Raw genomic sequence first — 20,861 nt, 5'->3', positions numbered from 1 at the left:
CGGATATTCTTAGGCCCTTCCAGCCCATTGGCCTCTTCCTATAAGACCCTATCTATTCTCATCACCTCCATGAGCTTTCCCAGGCTTCCCCTATCACCATGCATTGTATATTTGATCACATAGCTTCCTCCTCCTCTAGCTATGAGCCATTAGAAAGTTGGGAATGTCTTACTCTTCTTAGCATATAGTATTTGATCTTGTTTAAAACTGAGTAATTGAGGGGTGCCTGGGTGGCTCAGTGGGTTAAAGCCTCTGCCTTCAGCTCAGGTCATGAACTCAGTATCCTGGGATCGAGCCCCACATCAGGCTCTCTGCTCAGCAGGGAGCCTGCTTCCCCCTCTCTCTGTCTGCCTTTCTGCCTACTTGTGATCTGTCTCTCTCTGTTAAATAAATAAATAAATAAATAAATAACATTTAAAAATCAGTAATTGAAAAAATAAAATAAAATAAAAAGTGATTGACTTGGCTGCATAAGTCAGGAGATGCTTCCTGGGGTAGGCGAGACTGGCATAGAGCTTGGGCAATTCCTGGTTCAGGAGACTGAAAGAATAGGTGGAGCATTCCAGGCAGGAGCTAGGCCCTGGAAATTAACCAGACTGGCAGGTAGGTGGCCCGATCATGCCACAAGGGCTACCCCTTCTGGCTCAAGTGCATGCGGCTCCCAGACTTTAGCTTTCCCACAACAGCTTCCAGAAAAGTGAATAAACACAAAAGAGGAAGAAGTTTGATTTATTTTCAGCTCTCAGCTCCTCTCTTCCAAAGGCAGAGCCCACCGACTAAAATCTGAGGATCTGGGACCTGGAGACCCCAGAAAGCAAAAGCGAAAGTGCCTAGGTCCAGGTTCAGACTTTAGCAACAGACCAGGATCAGACCTTACTTACCAAGGTCAGAACTCAAGGTTCATGTATGTTCTCAGATCCCGCTCCCAGGCCCTGTCCTTCTCCTCTTGCCTTCTCTTCTCCCTCCGGCTCAGTGTGGTCACCCGAGGGGCTCTCTCCCTCCCAGCCACGGCCCGAGTATCTCGAGCCAGGAAGTGTGTGACTCGGGGTTGGGGCACTGATCTGTAGCCTAATCCTTCCTGGTCCCTCTTGAGGACAGTTGGGATGGGGTTGGTGCGGCCCTCACCCTGGGGTCCCAGCCCCATTCCAGGCTCCCAGCCACCCCTCAGCAGCAACTTGAAGCCTGGGCTGGAGGCGGAAACCCCAATGGGCAGGTTGGGGGACCTGAGATCACGGGGCAGTGACAGCAGGTGAGCAGTGGATGTATAATGGTTAGAGTCTTGAAAGTGGGCATCACAGGTCTCACAGTACCGGAGGGAAGGGGACTGGGACCTGCAGAGGAAAAAAAGAGAAAGAGTTCAGGGCAGGGAAAGAGTTGAGGCCTCAGAGTGGGGTGGCAAGGTGGGAAGTCCTTCCAGTCTTTCTACTAAAAAACAAGTTGCCTTCCAACCCACTTAGCAGTGAGGGACCCAGAGGGGAACAGCTGGGAGAAGAAATGGCAACCAGGCCTCACAAGCTCTTGGGCAAAGCATAATAATGGCTACAATTAATATATATACAGCTTACTATGTGGTAAGCATCATTCTAGCACTTTACGTATACTGACCCATTAAATCCTAACAGGTGCTCTTATTACCTGCATTTCTCAGATAACGAAAATGAGGCACATTAAAATTAGGTTCTTGCCCAAGTAAGTAGAATTAGGATTTAAACCCAGGGAGCTCATATTTATTTTCACTCTATTACACTGCCTTATCAACCTATACTGGGGATCAGGAAGATAAACTTCAGCTCTGTTCTAGAGCCTCTGGTGTGGAGTGGCTAGGAAGGGCAGAACACACTGAAAGATGGGCATGGGCTAAGGCTTCCCCTCACCTGTTCTCTGTACTCCTCGTCTCTCCATGGCTCTCTCTGACCATGCGCGCCACCTCAGGGAAACCTGCTTCTTCGGCCAGCTGAGCAGCATCCTTGCCACCCAGCTCGCAGACGCCTACCCAGGCAGCTCCACGGCCCAGGAGATAACGCACAGCAGCCCCCTGGCCTGCTCGAGCAGCACACATCAGGGGGGTCCACCAGAAGGCATCCCGAGCGTTGATATTGCCCCCGGCTCCCCCTTCCTCACGGGGATCCAACAGCCTTCTTAGTTCTGCCAGGTCTCCCTCCTGAGCTGCCCTCAGTATCCACTGGGTCATCTTGTCCTCTGCCTCAAGGGATCTCCTTTGTCCATGTCCTCCTGAGGCTCCTGCAGCAGCTTCCCTCATCATTCTTCTCTTCTTCCTCTTTCTCTTACTGGTAGGTTCAGGCTGAGATCTCTCAGATTCAAGGACCCTGCTCTCATCTGCAATCACGGCCTCATAAAAAGCCCGGGCTGCAGTCCCATCCAAGGTGGGCTCCAGCTCTTCAGGCTGTGACTGTTGCTGCCCATCTTTCCAGAGGTCACTGGGGTTGGTGGCTGGAGTGAAGCTGATGAGGGAGGGCCTGGACATTGCTTTTGGGAGAACTGAGAAGATGAGACTAGATTAAGGGAGTATGAGACAAGCAAGCCAATCCCTTGGGGGCTCTGCACTGACCAGAGCCACCCCCCAGAGACCTGCTGGGACGAGAAATAACCTTAAAGTAAAAAAACTCTCTCGTTCCCTAAGTGACCTCACAACCTAGGACCATAGGTCATGTGGAGAAACAGGGAACCCTATGATAACAGCCCCATACAATTTACTAAAGGTTATTTTAACAAAGAAGACTCAATGAGGTTGCCCAGAGGTTGCGTTCTGCCCCCACCCCCGTCCTCACCAATAATAAAAACAGCTTCTCTCTGAAACTTGACCACCAGATAAGATGTACCATTAAGAAAACAATCAGCCAAAAAAGAAAGAAAGAAAAGGAAAAAAGAAAACAATCAGCCTAGCCTTTTAAATCTTTCTTGATCCTATGTCCCGGTCTCATCTTCCCAAATAAAAACAGGCTTTAACACAGAAATAAGAGAGAGAGCAGGGGGAGAAGCTCCAGTCTCTATGACTTCGTAGTCTCCGTACGGCGAAACGGCGCCACTCTAAGCAAAGGAACTGACGATCAAATGACCCGAAAACGCACGCGTCTCTAGGAAAAAACACAGACACACACACAAAACATAACTTGAGGGCTTAGGCATGTGCAAAGCGCTAGGTTTGCAAAGTTAGGTTCAGCTTCCCCACCCGGGACCCTTCCAACAGCATCCGCTCAAAATGCCACGTGCCCAGGTAGCGCGAGGACAGAGGCTCCGTCGGTTGGGGTCCTACTTTAACATAACGCCCCCACAATGCCCTTCGCCTCCCCGAACGTGGCCCCCGCTCCGGGCTCATTTTTTTGGAGCTGCGAAACCACTCTGTGAGTTAAGAAGGCTCTGAGGAGGCGAACGAAACCTGTGGAATGCCCCGAAGCCGTGAAATGAAATAACATCACGCTGCCCCTCACCATTATTCTGACCAGGGTTCGAAGGTCACACTTAGTGGCCGCAGCAGAGGACCCCCCCCAATTCAAGCCGTAAGAGGAAATGGAGAAGTGCAAGGGGACGAGCAGCAGAATGGCTGGCGCCACCACAGGTGAGCGCACGGGGCCGTCCCGGTTTTCACACCGCTCACCTCAGCCCAGCCCACCCTTCCCACAGGAAGGAGCCCGGCCTCACCTCCCGCCTGAGGAGACCAGACCCCGGGGTGAAACTGGGGACCCGACGGGGCCTTCAGTGGCGGGCGTGACTTGGGCGAGAGGCTCGACAGGCAATGAGGACACGGTGGGTTGGCCGGGGATAAGGTCAGTACCCTGGGCTTCAGGAGAGCGCCTAAAGCCGACTCTCGCTGCGTGAGGGTACGGACAGGAAACCGGCCCGCCAGCCTTGTTCCTTTCCCCGCCCCCTCTCGGCCCCTCAGCCGCGGAATCCTACAACTATATTTCCCATACTCCCTGACCCAGACCGGGGTACTGCGCTTCCGCTTCCGGTGGCACCTCGCTTCGCCCGGCCCCCCGAGCGTCCTACTCCTGGGCCTCGCGACGCCAGGGTCGTTCTTGAGTCATCCTGGGATTCGTAGTTCGCCTTTCTCTCGTTTCGCCAGTTTCTCTTTACTAGGGACTTCATTTCCCGGCGTTCACTGCGGCGCCCGACCCTTGGCGTTTGCGCGTTGCCCTTTCCCCACCCTCCCCAATTTCCAACCCCCCCCACCCCACTTCGGCTGCCGCGGTCGGGTCTGTGGCCTGCGTTGTAGCCCTCGCGGTTCCTTGGAAGCGGCAACTCCCCTCCCCCGCCCTGTTCCCGGTCCCCGTCCAGCCGGTGAGTCTGAGGTCGTCACCGCGGCGAGTTCCCTGTCTTTAGGCGCGGCGCATGGGGTCTCCGAGCGTTGATGTGGGGGTGGGGGAGGAAGTGACCCGGTCCGGCACTGAGGCTGGGAGGGATGGCCTGAGGGGCGGAGGCGGGACCTCACGGCGACCCCCAGGCCGTGAGAGAAAAAGGGGCCCACCTTTGCTTGGAAAGGATAAACTTCGAAACCTTTGGGAAAGGCGCAGGGGACATGCAGAGACCTGTGGGGTAGAGATCTTGAGCCGACGGCCCTGCCCGAGTTGACATGAAGAGGAAAGGGAGCAGGTCTTCGGCAGCGTTAGGGATATGGGTAGGACTGATGGTTAATACCTGTCCAAAGTGGTGGGACTCGAAGAGTGGTGGGACTCCAGAGAATCTGTAATTTCAGAAAAGGGGCTGAGGTGTGAATAACAGGAACTGGAGAGGTGTGCTCCAGAGTCTAGGATCCTTTAAGGAAAGGTGGCCCCAAATTCTTTCATTGTTGGAGAGCAAAGTGTGGGAGGAGGGAGGATACCAGAGGCTGGGTGGGAGAGCTTGGGCTTTACTTAGACCGTTTTTTTCCCCCCAGCTGACGTGAAGATGAGCAGCTCAGAGGAGGTGTCCTGGATTTCCTGGTTCTGTGGGCTCCGTGGCAATGAATTTTTCTGTGAAGTGAGTTCTCCTCGGTCTCCCGGGCATCTGCACACAAAGTTTGGCTATGTATTTTCCCACATATTTAGTTTCCATACACTTCTCTTACAGGCTGTTATGGAAACGTTTTCCTGTCAAGGAAAAGTCCCTTCAGTAGTCCCCTTCACTAACTTGTGAAGTGGCAAGACTGTCCAAGTCCCAAGCCTGTTATCTTCCAGCAATGTAACATTGGACAAGTCAACTTTATTATTATTATTAGACTGCTACTGGTAGTCCATATTTTGGGAGTCTGTTAGAATTAAAATGTTGTTTGTGAAAATATTTTGTAACGTGCAAAGTTGTGTGCCGATAATACAAAGGATTGTAACTGCCCACAGGACGCAAGCTGTTCAGTCTCCACTTTTCCTTGGAAATCCAGTTTCCCCTAAGGAGAGGACAAAATAGATTTGTAGAGATGTGGGGCAGGAGTGGGAACCAGGATTTTGAAAGGAATGTTTCTTTAAGGAGGAGATTGATATAGCTGTTTAAAAAAAAGTAAAAGCTTTTATGGAAAGGCAGTGTACGTGAACTGGGGAGAGAGACTCAAGTACTTCTGCTGAGTTGGAATTGGGTTATGAGGGGAAACAGAAGCAGTTGTGTTGAGAATAAGTCACCAGTTAGAGCAATGTGCCCAGGTCAAAGCTGAGGATTCTGCTATGAGTTTCTTGACTTCCACATCCTGACAGGTGGATGAGGACTACATCCAGGACAAATTCAATCTCACTGGACTCAATGAGCAGGTGCCTCACTATCGACAAGCTCTAGACATGATCTTGGACCTGGAGCCTGGTGAGGCACCTTCGGGGTTGTTTTGTGTGTGTGTGTGTGTTTTTGTTTTTGTTTTTGTTTTCATATTATTTATTTGCTTCTTGAATTTACAAATTTTCTTTTGGTTCTCCGACTCCTTTTATCCAAAGTCCTGTCCTTCATTTTGGTCCCCCATCTGATTTTTGCCTGGTTTTGTGACTTACACCACCTGTTCCCACACTCTGATCCTGTAATTTGGCTCTATCCCCTGATGCTAGTTTCCCCATGGGTCTCATTTCCTTACCTTTTAGTCTAGAGTGCCATCTTTTGCATTGATATTTTTCATTTATTTGTTGAGAGTCGGGAGGGAAAGAGAGAGAAAAGGCTAAAGAAGTGTAGAGAGAAGGCAGAGTTGCCTTGGGTTCTTGGAGTTTCTGGGTCAAATGCCCAGGTGATGGGTGGTGCAGAGATGAGTGCCAGGCAAACTGTAGCCAGCAGCCCCTGGAGATGGGTGGGACATCTAAGAAAGCTGTAAGACAAGTGGTTTCAATCGGCTGGGGCCATGTTTCAGATGAAGAGCTGGAAGACAACCCCAACCAGAGCGACCTGATTGAGCAGGCAGCCGAGATGCTTTATGGATTGATCCACGCCCGCTATATCCTCACCAACCGTGGCATCGCCCAGATGGTGAGGCGTCTCTGCTCCCACTTGACTCCTCTGAGGCAGTAAGGGAAGCAGAGGTTCCTGCAGCGAGGAGTCACGTGTTTTCAACCTTGTCAAGGAATGTAGCTGAGACGAGGGGAAGAACCCCAGATACAGGGACTGGGAATTAAATCCTAATTGGGGTTGTGCTGACTGAGGTGTTTACAGGGAGGGAGATGTGACCTTGGACAGGAAGTTGTTGCAGTCTGCCTCTTCCTCAGGGAACAAACAGCGAATGGCTCTGATGGTCTGTAACCTGCCTAACCTCCAGAGGAAGCAGGAGAGTATGAGGGCCCATTTGGGCCAGCTTGAAGGGGTCTCTGGACAGAAAGGCAGGAGTAGAGGACAGAGCAATGTGGGTTGGGCTGACGAAGGGATTGCCTCTTCTGTTCATACCTACCCACCAACCCCTTTCATTTTGTTCGCCTCAGTTGGAAAAGTACCAGCAGGGAGACTTTGGCTACTGTCCCCGTGTGTACTGTGAGAACCAGCCAATGCTTCCCATCGGTGAGTGTTGGAGAAGGGAAAGGAGGCCACATCAAATGGCTGGTACTCCTGGGAAGGAGTTGGGGCTCAGCAAGTCTGGGCCTGAGTCTTGGAGGGAGGTGGGGCAGGCTTGGGGGTGCTCGGCCTGCTGAGTCTGGCTGTCTCCCAGGCCTTTCGGACATCCCAGGTGAGGCCATGGTGAAGCTCTACTGCCCCAAGTGCATGGACGTGTACACACCCAAGTCATCGAGGCACCATCACACGGACGGCGCCTACTTCGGCACCGGTTTCCCTCACATGCTCTTCATGGTGCACCCCGAGTACCGGCCCAAGCGGCCCGCCAACCAGTTTGTGCCCAGGTGGGGAGCAGGGATAGAATCAACCAGGGTCAAAGGAAAGGTTTGGGATTCCCTCGAGAGAAGGGAAGACAGGGCATGGTCCTTTCTTGAGGTTTGCCTTTCTCAGAGCATGTAACCTTGAGAAAGGTATTTGCCTCTCTGTGCCTTGGTTCCCTTATCCGTGAAATGGGGATGATGATAGTACTTGACCGATAAGGTATATTTAAATAGTTGCTTTTGAAAAACATTTGGCACCTGAAGTACCATTTAAATGGTAACTGTTTTTGTCATCATCTTGGGTGTTCAACTTTTTGCTAGGAACAAGTGTGGTTTATTTTCCCAGAACATCATGTTTATTGGGAAGAACAGTTTGGTATTATATTGAAACAAGTGCTGATCTGCACACACACAAACATACACTCACATACGTGTGTGTGTGTGTTTTTACATGTAGCCTAGAATTTGAGTTTTAATGGCTTTTTAAAGTACGTTTCCCAGTATCCTGGAGGGAAGACATTTGGGAGCCACTGTTCTTAAGCACTGAGCAGACCCATGAAAAAGTTAGGGTGGGGAGGTGGAAACTCAGGCCACTGGTGGGGCCAGGGTGGGGCTCACACTGCTGCCTCTCTGACCTCTGCCCCGGCCCAGGCTCTACGGTTTCAAGATCCATCCAATGGCCTACCAACTGCAGCTCCAAGCCGCCAGCAACTTCAAGAGCCCAGTCAAGACGATTCGCTGATTCCCCATCCCACCTGACCCTCAGTCTTTGACACCTCCGATCCTTTGCTGCCACCCTTTCAGGATCCCTCTATGGTTTTTAGTTTAAATTAAAGGAGTCATTATTGTGGTGGGAATATGAAATAAAGTGGAAGAAAAGGCCATGAGCTGGTCTGCTGGTGCTTGGGGTTGGGGGACGGGAGGGTACTGCTGTGCCTGATTCCAGGGGCCCTCATGGCCCGGCCCACCCTCCTCAAGTTGAAAACCAGCACAGATTGGTGCCCAGTGGATTTGGGTGAGGTTTTTAGCAGCAGAGCAGAATTTCTAGTACTGAATGCAGAGATGTGCAAGGCCACAGCCCGAGGGGAAAATGAGATTTCAAAGTCTAGAGACATATTCATTCTTTTTCAGCCACCTAAGGCTGTTTATTTATTTGTACCGTAAGTAAGTAGTATAACCAACAACAAAATTTTCCGGTTTTGATTTTACAGGGCAAGTGGTCCTGAAGTAAGGGGTGGAGAGGGACAAGGTCCCCAATTGCTGCAGGGTGGTGTCTGTGCGCCCCCTGCTGGGGGAGCTGAGATATACTCTTCTCAGAAGGATGGGGACCCTGGGTGCCTGGCCAAAGTTTTTCCCAGCACAATAGGGACCGTTCTGCTGTGGGAAGGACAGCATATGGTACCAGAGACAGAAGCTGATTCATGGACCCTTGAAGTGGGAATAGATCTTTTCAGGGCATGAGAACAATAGACAGCTGGATAAAGGCCCAGGTGTTGTCTGGGACACTGCTCCCACGTTCAGGAAGCCGACCTTGTGGGTGAGGACATGCCGTTCTCCAGCCAAGTTAATAACTTCCTCCCCCCAGCTGAGGAATATAGCTCTGCGTCTACAGCTCCTGCTCAAACTGTCTACTAAAACCACCCTGCAGCTCAGGATCCAAAGAGCATGGTCACAGGAAGGTGGGGTTTCAGGATACCCCTCAGGGACTGCCCTTCTCCCCAGAATTCCATCATGAAGGTGCACATGCTTGTAGGTGTGCTGGTCATGGTGGGCTTCGCAGTGGGAAAAGGTAAGTGGGGCCCAGGGGCGAGGAGGGAGAAGTGACAGTCCTGGAATGGGGTGGGGCTATAGCCCTGGTTCACGGGCTCCCCGCAAGCAGAACTTGGAATGAGCCGACACTCCCATCCCACCTGTCTTCTTCCCCAGCTCCTGTTCCTGAAGTCCGGACCTGCCACCTCTGCCTCTTAGAAGACCCTTCTGCAGGGTGTATTTCAGGCTCAGAGAAGTGCACCATCAGCACCCCGTCACCGTGTATGGTGATCACCATCTATTATGGTGAGTCAAGCCCCAGGAAGGGGCTGCTGGTGGGATAGCCCATGGCCTGGTCTCCTTTCCTCTCAGATGAAGGCTGCTTAGGGCCTGGGGTGCAAGAGGAAGACAGCAAGATCCTGGAAGGAGGGGTCTAGGGTTCCAGGGAGATTTGCTGAGCCCGTTTTTCCTTCCTTCAGAGGGAAGGAGTCTGGGATGGAAGTCGGGTCTGGGTGAGGCATGGGGAGAGTCTAGGGTAAGGATAACAGGTTTGGGGACTGGGAGGCAGTGGAGGTTACTAGCTAGCTGTTCCCTCTTCTCCAGATACCAAGATTCGTTTCCTCATCCGAGGCTGTGGACAGTATAATTCTTACCGCTGCCAAGAAAAACGTAATACCTACTTCTCAGAATACTGGTACCAGGCCCAGTGCTGCCAGTATGATTACTGCAACTCCTGGTCTAGTCCCCAGGTCCACAGCTCCCTGCCTGATCCCCTGGCTGATCCTCCAGCTGGGGCTGGGGCCTGGGCCCTGCCCCTGTCCGAGTCCCAGATCCAGTGGTTCTACCAGGCCCTGAATCTCTCACTGCCCCTCCGCAGCTTCCATGCTGGGAAGGAGCCCAAAGGCCTGGACCCCCTGGCCATCCTGCCCCTGAACCTGAACTTGTCCATTGCTGACCTACATCACATATATTTGTTCCTCAACAATTCAGGACTTTTGGTTCTTCCCTGGGCTAGGCCCTGATGGCTTAGGCTTCCTGGATTTCACTCCATTCCAGCATCTTTTCTCTAACACCACAGCCCCCTGTGCTGCCCTCCTAGAGCACCCATGTTCTCTGCTCTTTGATTTCTCTGACCTCCCTTCCGCAGCAGGACTGTGGCTTTGGGATCTTTTCTTTCCCAGAAACTGGCAGTGCTGCCCCTCCTAGAAAATAATGAGTTCAGAATCTGCCCAGGCTGGCCTGGGGAAGGCATAGTGGCTTTCTCATCCCTTTCCTGTCACCGGAGCCTGTCATCCCCCCTCATCTTTCAAATCCTTTGTCAGTCTGGTCACCTGCCCCCGTTTAGATCTGGTTGTAGATCACATCCTGTGCCTATCTTGAGACCCAGACTGAACTTGCAACAAGAAGAACGAAGGGTAGACTTCCCTGCACACTTTCTGACTAGGCACTGTGTTGTCCCTGCCTCATTGCCTCCACCCCCACCCTTGCTCTGGTCGTCTGTTTCTCTCCTCTCTTGTTGCAGTCCCTGGCCTCCTCAGCCCCACTGACACCCACTTGAGTAGATGCCAAAGGAGAGGAGAGGTGAGGGTCTGGCCTGCTCTGCTCCACATCTCCTGCTTGCTCTCCACAACCTCCACAATAAATGGACTGGGCTGAGTCTGTGTCACACTGTTTATGGGGTCAGGCTCAGCAAAAAGAAGGTTGATTGGGCATGGGGATCAAACCATCTACAGCCTGGTCTACTCTACTTGGCCTTTGTGGCTTCCTCATGGCTTGTCCCCTAAAAGCCGATATCCATCCCACCTTCTGCATAGCTAGAGATCTGTTCAGCTGTGAGGGTTATGATTTCTCAGCCTTTGATTTGCTTTTTAGGGGCGCTTGGCTGGTTCAGTCAGTAGAGCATGCGCCTCTTGATGCTGGAGTTAAGTTTGAACCCCACATTGGGTATAGAGGTTATTTAAAAATAAAATCTTTAATTTAAGAAGGTTTCCCTAGAAACAAAACATAGAAAGTTAAACTCTGATCACATCAGCGTTTTCCATCTAAGAGAGGTAGAAAAACCTTTGAACCAGGAAAACTCAGGAGCAAACCAAGGGGCCAAGGTCTGTATCTCAGTTACCTGGTGCTGAGGGATCTGGGTTGTTGCCTGTTCCTTTTAGGATCCTGGCACTCAGGACCCCTCAGTAGGGAGCTACGTTGGGGCATGGGGGTGTTCAGAGATACATGGTTGGAGCTGCCATTGCTAGATCTTTAATTTTAATACTCCATTTGAAAAACTACAAGCATACAGAAAGCAGTAATGAATATTCACAACTTTTTCCATTTGTGTAGTAAACACACTGCTCTGGGCTTGGTATTAATGAGTACAGCTCATTCTGAATCTCATAAACCAGTGCTGGGGTTGTGAAACCTTTATCTGAAAAGTAGTACAGCTTTATGGTTGGGGTACCCAATCCCAGCTCCTCTGCCATTTGGATAAGTTTGTCCCTACCTTAGTTTGGTCACCTGTCAAAGAGGGGCTAGTACCTCATAGGCTTGAAAGAATGCATGTAAATGTGTGTACAGGTGAAAATGAGAGCCTCCAAAATAGACACATGCCCTAGGGACAAAGGTACATACAGATTGTGGCATTCATGTGTGTATGTATTACTACTGCTTTTTAACCCACTGAGCCACCCAGGCGCCCATTACTACTGCTTTTTAAAACATTGAAAGATTTTACCTGAGAGAACGCAAGCAGGGGCACCTGGATGGCTCAGTGGGTTAAGCCTCTGCCTTCAGCTCAGGTCATGATCTCAGGGTCCTGGGATTGAGCCCCACATCAGGGTCTCTGCTCAGCAAGGAGCCTGCTTCCCCCTCTTTCTTGAGAGAACACAAGCAGGGAGGAGCGGGAGGGAGAAGCAGACCCCCAGCTAAGCAGGGAGCTTGATGCAGGGCCCAAAAGGCAGACACGTAACCAACTGAGCCACCAAGTGTGCCCGTTACTACTACTATTTTTTTTTTTAATTTATTTATTTATTTGACAGAGAGAGATCACAAGTAGACAGAAAGGCAGGCAGAGAGTGAGAGAGAGGGGAGCAGTCTCCCTGCTGAGCAGAGAGCCCGACGCGGGACTCGATCCCAGGACCCTGAGATCATGACCTGAGCCGAAGGCAGCGGCTTAACCCACTGAGCCACCCAGGCGTCCCCCGTTACTACTACTTTTTAAAGGTAATCTCTATCCCCAGTGTGGGGCTCGAATTCACAACCGGAGATTAAAAGTGACACAGTGTACCAACTAAGCCAACCAGGTGCCCCTCTGGCCTATTTTTAAACCTCTGGCAAAACATGCAGAAGTTTGCATACACCATGAGTTTTTGTAAACCACACACCTGTGTCACCAGTCCTCGAGTCAGTATAAAGGCCTTTATCAGCACCCAAGGCTGCCTTTGTGCACCCTCCCAGGCATGTCTCCCAACTCAGCGGTAGCCACTGTCCTGAGTTGTAGCTGCTTAGAGGAATTCTGTCTGCTTGATACACATGGCATCATAGAGCGTACATTTTCACTTACATTTTGTCCAAATGTTAACAGAGCTCCATGGCCCCTTTAATGGTCTGTGCTTTGGTGGGAAGCACCAGTATTAATATGTATTGTCAGGGAGCAGTTGGAGGTCCAAAAATAGGTCCAAACCTTCTGTGTGCACCCACTGTGGTCTAGGCCCACTTTTCTCCACACCTCTGATTTTGGTGTAAAAGTCTAGGTTTGTACAGCTCTAGCAAGGCAAAGGGGAGGACAGTCTCAGAGGCTGAGGAACGCAAGGCCCAAAATTCTGCAGTAACTTCACAGTCCTTGAAGAGGGAAGCTGAGCCTGGGATCAGGCCAGGACTCCACGAGACCTAGCAACTCTTCCACAGAAGGCTTCCCCCACCCCTCCCCAGGCCTGGGCCTCTCACAGCTCCACTCCCACCAGCACCCTTTCTTTCCCCTGTGAACCTCCCTTCCAGTTCTCACACAGCTCTGGATTTGACCCCACTGCCAAGGTTGCCCCCTGCCCTTTCAGCCATCCCTGCAGGAGCACTTCCAGTTCCTCTTCACCTTTTTGTGCCTAGAGGTGAATCCAAGACCTGGAGTCTGGGCAGGAGCAGAGCTCAGCAGAGCTGGGAGCCCCTTACCCGCCCCCACAGGGGGGAAGTCAGGCAGGATCTCAGCTTCCACCACGACCAGAAGAGACAGGCCATATAGTTTGCACACCAATTTATTTGGAACACCTGGGTACTTGAGGTGAGAGAGGCCTATAGTGGGAGAAGGGGCAAAGGCAGGCAAAGGAGCAGCTGAGAGGTGGGAGGAGAGAGGAGAAAAGCTGTCAGACCGTGAGGACTTGAAGGCAAAACTCAGAGACTTCTGGAGAGGGAGCCCAGGGAAGGGACAGTGGGAATAGGAGTGTTGAGGGGTGTCAATCAAGAGGAAGATAGGGCTGAGATCCTATCGAGGGAGGCCTGGAGGGCTGGTAGAAGGAACTGGAAGTTGTTCTGGCTGTGCCAGCCAGCTGGAAATCGGGAAGATGAAAGGCAACTGGCAGGATTTTATTCTAAAATTCTCTGCAGAAATTCTAAGGAATATAGAAGACTCTGTTCTGGGGGTTATTGCAGAACTCCCGGAAGCAGCATCGAGAAAATATCCAGAAGCCAAACACTGGAGAAGAGCGGGTATATGAACAGTCACTCATCTGCTCCTTGCGGCGGCAGTCACTCACCATGATGTCAGAACCACTGTCTGGGGAAGGATGGCAGCAACCAATGATACATAGATCCCAGGTCCCAGGCACACCCCCAAACCCCTCCATCCCCTCACTCCATATGGACTTAGCATCACTGTCCCCACACCCTTCCCTGGATCCCCAAAAGGCAGTAATTCCTGAAACTGGCCAGGGGCAGGGATGGCAGGGGGAGTTACCAGCTATGGATTCTGTGGAAGGTTGGTGGGAAAGAGCCACTCAAAATAGAGTAATGGTTGGAGGGGGCTGAGCTGGGTCTTGCTCCAGGGGAACCAGCACTTTGGCTGGGACCATATAAGAAAAAACTGGGAGAGGCATCTCTTTGATATGCTTGAGTACTCTGATATTGGACCATATCTATTTTTAAGAAGTGTAATAAAAAAACTTGAATTTGAAAGTAATTTCACATAGTGGTTGTTAAGAGCTCCGTTTCTGGAATCACCACAAACTGACTCAGCTTCTAGGAGACTTGGGCAAAGAATTGACCTTTCTGTGCCTCTGTTTTCTCATCTGTAAAATGGGGTGGGGTGTAGTAATAACAGTATGTATCTCAGAGGGTTGTGCTTGCACATAATATGTGCTTTGTGTTTTAAAAAGGGTAAGGGAGGGGGCCCCTGCTGAAAAGGGGGGGAGGGAGGGAGGAAAAGAGAGAAGGAAGGAAAAAGGGAGAGCAGAAAGAAAAGTGTGAGGGATTGTGTGGTAAAGTAGGCATGAGGAACAGGGAATATAGACAATTGTCAGCAAATTGAAAATGAGGTGGAGCTGTCCAGAGGGCCACTTGACATGACAGTTGGGCCTAACATTCAAACTGAGGAATCCGAGCAAATCCTCTGGGAAGAGTGAAGTGGGAAGACCGCTAAGGCCCAAACTTTGGTGAACATGAACCTTAAGGGTCAAGGAGAATAAGCCAAGACCCAAGGAAAGAGACCAGGAAGAAGCAGTGGACGAGGGAGAGAGGTCTGCAGGAACTGTGGCTCACAGGCAGGGAGAAGGCAGTCTGAGGACAGACTGGGGGATTTGGTGATCACAAGGCTGGGTGCTGTAAGGAAGGCAGAATCTGGTCAATGGCAGGCTGAAGGAACAGGAGCGTGGAAGTGGAGACCGAGAATGGCTCTGAAGGCAGGTAAGGAAAGAGACCAGGATGGGGAGCAGTGTCTAGAGGTTGTAGGAACCCAACGCAGGGTGCAGCAGAGAGATGCATTTCGGGAATGGGTTGAGCCAAAGACAAGCAGCTCACTGTTCTTTATGAGGAGAGTCATGCAGCTGCTGCCAGGCGGGGCGAGGCAGATGTCAGACCCCAGAAGGCAACCCAACTCCTTGGTCTCCAAGAGGCATCGATAGCAGCGCAGGTATTTGGGGAGCTGAACCGAATCAGGATCAAAATCACCTAGAACACAGAGAAACAACTGACTCCAAACCTACCTCATTTCCTGGTCGGTCAACCCCTTCCCCACCTCCCCATCTCAGAAAACCATAAGAACTCCATTTCTTGAAAACCATCTGGATTAATTCTCTATCAGAGGCCTTAAAGTCCTTGTTAAAATCTCCATTCTCTTCTCTTACACCTCCTGAAATAAGGAACTGATTAAGGAATTCATTCACTCGTTCAACATGTATTTGAGGGGCTAACGTGTGCCCAGCACTCTGAAAGCTTCTAAGTTCAAAGGTTGGGCAGGGGCCCCTCATTCCAGCTTTGGGGAGTTCAGTGAGGACATTTCTTCCTCTGGGACTTGGTTTTACAGTCCCCCCCCCCCACCACTATGGACTCGCTTTTGAATATGCTTCCTTAAATCTGTAATGTTCAGAGGTGAAAACGAGACTGTATCATCACAAGATAGGAGGAGTCTGTGTTTTGTGTAGACAGACCAGACGTCAAGCAGCCCACCACCACATTCTCTGTTTGGTGGTCTTTTCACTCATATTAATAACGCTGTCACTAAAGTCCTCCCCAACCGCGAGGATATACAGCTCCCTCTTTCTCTGGTCCCTGGCCCAGACCACATGTTAATGAGTCCCCAGACCCATGAGGAGTGCACTAAGGAGCACTTAGTGTGAGGCAGATACTGAACAAATACTTTGAGTCCTATTTCTACACAGGTGGTGTTTTGCAGCCAAGTGAAAAGATTATCAGGCTGGACTGAGGCTTGTTCTATTCTGGGGATCCTAGTTCTATCATTTAGCACATTCCAGTGACCCTCCTTATTTTGCACTGCCTCAGATTTAAACGGCATCTCTTCAGTGTCTCCATTCAGGTCACTGCTGTTTAGACGGCCCTGAGGTAAAAACTAGAAATCTCCCTCAGAGTGAACATCAGTCTATTGCCAGTCCCTAAGCATTATTCCATCAAGCCCATCCATCCCATCTTTCGTCCTGCCAGGTTTACCTGAGCATCCTGGGCAGATGTACCCATACACCTGCTATCTGTGGGTTTCTCCACTAAGCACAGACCAGGAGACCCTTCTGACCCCTTAGAGCCACTTACCAAATACCAAGCTCATCATGACCAGCGCTGTTAAAAGGACCGTGTGTAGGACTTGGGGGATGCTGTGGAGGCCCAGGGACCCCATACTTCAGCGACCTGCAGGGCCTGTCATAAGATGCATGACTGCCCACCAGCCTCCAGTTGGGGCTTATATTGGTGGAAGAGAAATTGGCCAAGAGGAAGGGAACACCCATTTGAGGTGGAAATCAGTGCCAGGATAGCCAGAGAGACAGAGTGTCCTCACCCATGATCCCATTAAGGCCTAATATTCTACCTCGGGGACAGGACCCTGGCAAGAGGAAATGAGAGGGAAACTTTCATATTTATTTATTTATTTAAAAGATTTTATTTATTTATTTGTCAGAGAGAGAGCGAGCACAGGCAGACAGAGAGGCAGGCAGAGGCAGAGGGAGAAGCAGGCTCCCTGCCGAGCAAGGAGCCTGATGTGGGACTCGATCCCAGGACGCTGGGATCATGACCTGAGCCGAAGGCAGCTGCTTAACCAACTGAGCCACCCAGGCGTCCCGAAACTTTCATATTTAATCTGCAGAAGTTTATTCAAAGTAACAGATGTTGGAGATACAACATGGCACAAAATCCCTGCGCTCACAGTCTAGTGGGGAAAGCAACAAGGAATAACTGGGGGTGGGGAGGGAGACGAGTGCTTCCCAGGAGCGCCTGGGCAGTCAAAGGCACTGACCAAAGGATCAACAAGATCAGATTTCTCTTTGTAAAAGATTGCCAAGGTGAGGAAACCAGTTAGGAAGCTATTCCTGAGTCCAGTCACAAGATGGCGGTATGGTCTAGCGGAAGAGAGAAGGAGACTGTAGGAATGAATCTGACCAACGTTTAGGAGAAAGACTGGACAGATCTGGAGTTACTGAATACGGAAAGAGGAAAAATGGGGGAATAGGCTTGCACAAGGAGGTGATTGGTGATTACCACTTTCCAAGATGGAGAAAACGTGGAACGGTAAGAAATCCCAAAGCGAGGACATCTGGGTCCCCAGGGACCTATTCAGTCCAAGTGGCCTCTGTGGGGGTTCCGGGTGGCCAGCACCTTTCCTTACGCCCCCCTTCCTCTGCCCGCCTAAGCTCAGCTGCAGGTCAGTGGTTCTGATCTCCGGCGCCCACGGGCTCCGACGCAGTACCCTCGCTCTCCGAGCTTGACTGCACCTCAGAGCTCCCAGGAGGATGCGGGGGCCGCCCCCAGCCCAAGTTCCGTTCTCGCCTGGGAACCGCTGGGAAGAAAACCTGGGAGAACCGTGCCCGCGTGGGACCCAGACGTTCACCCCTAAAGGACAACCAGAGGACTACGCGGCTTCCCCGGAAGGCGGCGCTGCCGGGCCACCAACCCTCCCAGGCCGAGGCTGCTCAGCAACCAATCAGCGGCGGTGGGCGTCCCAGGCGCCCCGCCCACCTCCTCTGCTGTGGTATGGGGCGAAGGCGTGGCCTGCTTGGCTCGAAGTGTTGGCGGACTCAGCTTGCTGCTTTCGAGTTCGGTCTCTGTAAGAGACCTGGGGTTTTCACTTTATTATTATTATTATTTTAAAAATATTTTATTTATCCATGTCAGAGAGAGTGTACAGGCATGGGGAGCAGCAGAAAGAGGGAGAAGTAGGCTCCCCGCTGTGAGCAAGGATCCGGAGATCACGACCCGAGCCAGAGGCAGACGTTTAACCAGCAGAGCCACCCAGGCGCCCCTTTGGGTTTTTACTTTAGGTGTGGGTGGGCTATGGGAAGAGCTGGGCGTACAGAGCGGATCCCCTGCTCCAGCTTCGGGTCTGGAGGTTTGGGGTGCGGCCCTGCCGGAGGGCTCCATGCTTAAAGTCCCGGACCTTCCAAAAATCATCCGTCCTCGGGGTGCTGACGGGGAAGATGGGAAGAAATGGACAGAGACTCGCTCCAAGAAGACGCACGGGAAAGAAGAATCACGAAAGGAAAGCGCACGCCGCTGCGCTCCCAAGAGCTTTGGGATGAATGAAAAAAGAAAAACGTGTTATTGAAAAAGTCAGAGTAATGAAGTTGGTGTTGGGGGGGGGCTCCAGTACCAGCCGAAATGTCTGCTGAAGGAACGACAGAGTGGTAGAAGAGAATCAGAGAGCGGGGGCTACTCTTGAAGCGAGGGGGACAAAAGAGCGTCCTCGAAACCCCTCTCTCGAATATAACCGTAGCGACAAGTCCAAGCACTAGGGAGTTATGGGTAGCTAAAGCTGGGCTCCCTGAAGGAGTCCAGAAGACTCGCTGGGGACTAGAAGACCGCAGGCGGTGCGCTCTGCAGGAGGCAACACACCCAGGCTGGGCTGGGTGGGGCTGGAAGAGGTGTTCTTCGGGAAGGGCGTGGCCTCAGCGCCGGCAAAGCTGCCTTGTTTCATATTATTACTCCCCAGTATAAGCGACAGGGCGCGGCACAGCCTCGTTGAGTTCGTTGCCACGGTGACGGGCTCCAAGGAGGTTCTCCAGGGTGAAGAGGCGGGGCGCTGCTGTAGTCGCCATAGTGACAGCAGCGGCGGGCGGTATCTGCGCTGAGTGCCCTTCCCTCGGGACCAGGGATTCCGGTGGGTAATCCGCCGGGTGACGAAACAAAGGAGGTGGGGCCTGAGGATAGAATGCGGCCGTCCGGGGAATGGGGCGGGGCCAGCAAGGGACGGGGCTGGGGATGATTGGGCTGGGCGAGAGCCAAGTTCTGTTAGCGGAAAGGCTACACCAGACGGTCTGGAGAGGAGCAGGGGAAGCGATCTTAAACCCGAATATAAATAAATGGAAAAAAGAAATGAATGATTCGGTTCCTCCCTCAGGGAGTTGGGATAGCTTGTTGAGTGGCTGGATGATGAATGAGTGGATAGGTATCTGGCCCTCATTCACTTGTGACAGCCAGGAAGGAAACACCTGACACTCCTGGGGAAGTGGAGCAAATCTTCACCCCAAACACGGAGCCCAGAGCTGACCCCTTCAGCTCTCGCTGAAAGCAGTGCAGGGCGAGCCTGCATCTATAAGATAGGGGGAAATGAGGGATGGCCTAGCCCAGGGACCCCCTCTCCTTCCCAGGTTTCCTGCCCAGGTGCTAATTCTTTGTTTCAGCCTACATCCTCTCACCAAATGTGCCCAGCTCCTCGGGGATGCCTGGCCGTCCAGGCCCTACTTGGTGCCCAGTAGGGCAAGGTCTAGAGCCCCGGCAGATGAGGGATCTGCATCTCAGCTGTTCTGAGACCCTCCGAACCCTGCTATATAGGGTGAGGGGTGGACAGGGAGTTGGTCCCAACCCCGGTGGGTGGTTGGTCTGAAAACAGACAGCTGATGTGAGCTTTACCAACACATCTAAGGAGTAATCTAAGGAGGTAGATTAAAGCCCCTGCCTGTGTGGGGGGTGTCCAGAATTCAAATGTTAAACCTAACCCTCGCTATCCACTTCAGATATCCAAGGGCTCCTCATGACATCCACTGTTCTTTATAGTATGTCCAGGAAGAAGGGGGGAGGGGGAGGTGGTGATAGAGGCAGATAAATGGAGTCCCTAGTTGCCATGGCCAAGAAGGGGGAGTCCTTTGCTTCCAGGGTGGTAAGGTGGGCCTAGGTACCCCCTATTTGCATTCAAGGAGGTTGTTAATTTAGCTGAACAGACTTGTTTTCCGAGGGATTAACTGTATTCATAGATGAGGGAGGGTGAGGTTCAGAACCTGGCAACTGGTCCTACAGCTTCTTGCTCCACACTTCCCACCGTGTTTGCCCCCTGGGACAGTACAGTGGAGCAGAACGCCAGCATCAATTCTCCAGTGTTTGCTCAAAGTGGTGAAGCTGTGGCCACTTCCTCTCTTTTAACCCCAAATATCATGTGTCATATCACCTGACAAGTCTCAGAGATCACCCTTCCAGTGGAGACTCAGTATGCTCCTGTCCCAGAGACTGCAGAAGGACCTTCATGCCCCGGGGCCCAGGAGACACTGAAATTAGTCAGCGGCCATCCAGGACAACAGAACTTTATTGCTTGCCCATGTTAAGCCTGTTCAAAACAGTGGCCAAGGTGGTAAATCTGGGGGAGTGTCATCTAGAAAAGAGGTTCCCAAAGAAGGAAGTAGCCAGGGAACATACTGATGGGTGGGAGAAGGACTTATTCTGTTCCATGAAATCCAAGGATTGGAAATAGGACAGAAGTTAGAGGAAACCAATTTCCTCAGGTTTAAACTAAGGATTTTCTTCTAATAGCTGTCCAGAACGGTGAAGTGTGGCTCTAGGAGAACATGAGCCCTTGGAGCTCTGGCCTCTGTCCCTGACAGGCTCTGTTGTTGAAGGAGACTTGATGACACAGTGAGGAGGTGCGCAGGGTTTGCTGCTTAAGACATAAGGAGTGGGCTGTTCCTCACTCCTCATGGGAATAGCAAGATCTTCGCAAGAAACACTGGGGGTACTGATGGTGAAGCCATGCGGGTTGAATCTGGAAATCCATAGAAGATCCCTGAGTAGGGGAAATCAGGTACTAGAACCCTTTGTAGGCAACAAAGCTGTGAGCTCCTGGGGAGGCTGCAGGGTTACGCAGGGCGGACTGGGGCGCCGGCAGGGGAGGCTGTACGTGATGATACTACAGACCAGCAAACAGGAGGCTTGGGGACCCACTGT

At 51.7% G+C, this 20,861-nt stretch overlaps 4 protein-coding genes across 6 annotated transcripts; 2 read left to right on the top strand and 2 right to left on the bottom strand.

The window, feature by feature from the left end:
- Nucleotides 1-713: 713 nt before the first annotated feature.
- On the bottom strand, nt 714-3,959 carry GPANK1 (G-patch domain and ankyrin repeats 1). Its single transcript, XM_044256479.1, has 3 exons — nt 3,661-3,959; nt 1,875-3,095; nt 714-1,331 (listed from the first exon to the last, which is right to left on the bottom strand). The coding sequence occupies exons 2-3, from the start codon at nt 2,483-2,485 to the stop codon at nt 887-889; spliced, it is 1,056 nt and encodes a 351-aa protein (XP_044112414.1). The 5' UTR covers nt 2,486-3,095; nt 3,661-3,959; the 3' UTR covers nt 714-886.
- Nucleotides 3,960-4,166: 207 nt separating this feature from the next.
- On the top strand, nt 4,167-8,149 carry CSNK2B (casein kinase 2 beta). Of its 2 annotated transcripts, none has more exons than XM_044256521.1 (7): nt 4,167-4,299; nt 4,895-4,977; nt 5,682-5,784; nt 6,314-6,429; nt 6,876-6,951; nt 7,100-7,289; nt 7,917-8,149. In XM_044256521.1, the coding sequence occupies exons 2-7, from the start codon at nt 4,906-4,908 to the stop codon at nt 8,005-8,007; spliced, it is 648 nt and encodes a 215-aa protein (XP_044112456.1). In that variant the 5' UTR covers nt 4,167-4,299; nt 4,895-4,905; the 3' UTR covers nt 8,008-8,149. The 2 variants fall into 2 exon arrangements, with proteins under 2 accessions (XP_044112456.1, XP_044112449.1); XM_044256514.1 differs by lacking the exon at nt 4,167-4,299 and adding an exon at nt 4,618-4,636.
- An 89-nt stretch (nt 8,150-8,238) lies between these two features.
- Nucleotides 8,239-14,165, top strand: LY6G5B (lymphocyte antigen 6 family member G5B). Of its 2 annotated transcripts, XM_044256494.1 has the most exons (3): nt 8,239-9,054; nt 9,192-9,320; nt 9,618-10,670. In XM_044256494.1, the coding sequence occupies exons 1-3, from the start codon at nt 8,931-8,933 to the stop codon at nt 10,034-10,036; spliced, it is 672 nt and encodes a 223-aa protein (XP_044112429.1). In that variant the 5' UTR covers nt 8,239-8,930; the 3' UTR covers nt 10,037-10,670. The 2 variants fall into 2 exon arrangements, 1 of the variants encoding a protein (XP_044112429.1); XR_006385493.1 differs by lacking the exons at nt 8,239-9,054; nt 9,618-10,670 and adding an exon at nt 13,599-14,165 and having other exon boundaries at nt 9,092-9,320.
- On the bottom strand, nt 13,604-16,371 carry LY6G5C (lymphocyte antigen 6 family member G5C). Its single transcript, XM_044256526.1, is given in 3 exon segments — nt 13,604-13,767; nt 15,006-15,155; nt 16,206-16,371. Coding segments are annotated over 3 exon segments (480 nt in total).
- Between the last annotated feature and the right edge of the window lie 4,490 nt (nt 16,372-20,861).

Source organism: Neovison vison, chromosome 1 (genome assembly GCF_020171115.1).
Source record: "Neovison vison isolate M4711 chromosome 1, ASM_NN_V1, whole genome shotgun sequence".
Lineage (NCBI taxonomy): Eukaryota > Metazoa > Chordata > Mammalia > Carnivora > Mustelidae > Neogale > Neogale vison.
This window is presented reverse-complemented; position numbering and strand designations above follow the sequence as displayed.

Coding starts and splice junctions, on each gene's coding strand:
- LY6G5B (XM_044256494.1), top strand. CDS start 8,931: ATGGTCACAGGAAGGTGGGGTTTCAGGATACCCCTCAGGGACTGCCCT. Junction 9,055..9,191: donor GGGCTTCGCAGTGGGAAAAG/GTAAGTGGGGCC, acceptor CTTCTTCCCCAG/CTCCTGTTCCTGAAGTCCGG. Junction 9,321..9,617: donor GGTGATCACCATCTATTATG/GTGAGTCAAGCC, acceptor CCTCTTCTCCAG/ATACCAAGATTCGTTTCCTC.
- GPANK1 (XM_044256479.1), bottom strand. CDS start 2,485: ATGTCCAGGCCCTCCCTCATCAGCTTCACTCCAGCCACCAACCCCAGT. Junction 1,332..1,874: donor ACGAGGAGTACAGAGAACAG/GTGAGGGGAAGC, acceptor TTTCCTCTGCAG/GTCCCAGTCCCCTTCCCTCC.
- CSNK2B (XM_044256514.1), top strand. Junction 4,978..5,681: donor GCAATGAATTTTTCTGTGAA/GTGAGTTCTCCT, acceptor ACATCCTGACAG/GTGGATGAGGACTACATCCA. Junction 6,430..6,875: donor ACCGTGGCATCGCCCAGATG/GTGAGGCGTCTC, acceptor TGTTCGCCTCAG/TTGGAAAAGTACCAGCAGGG.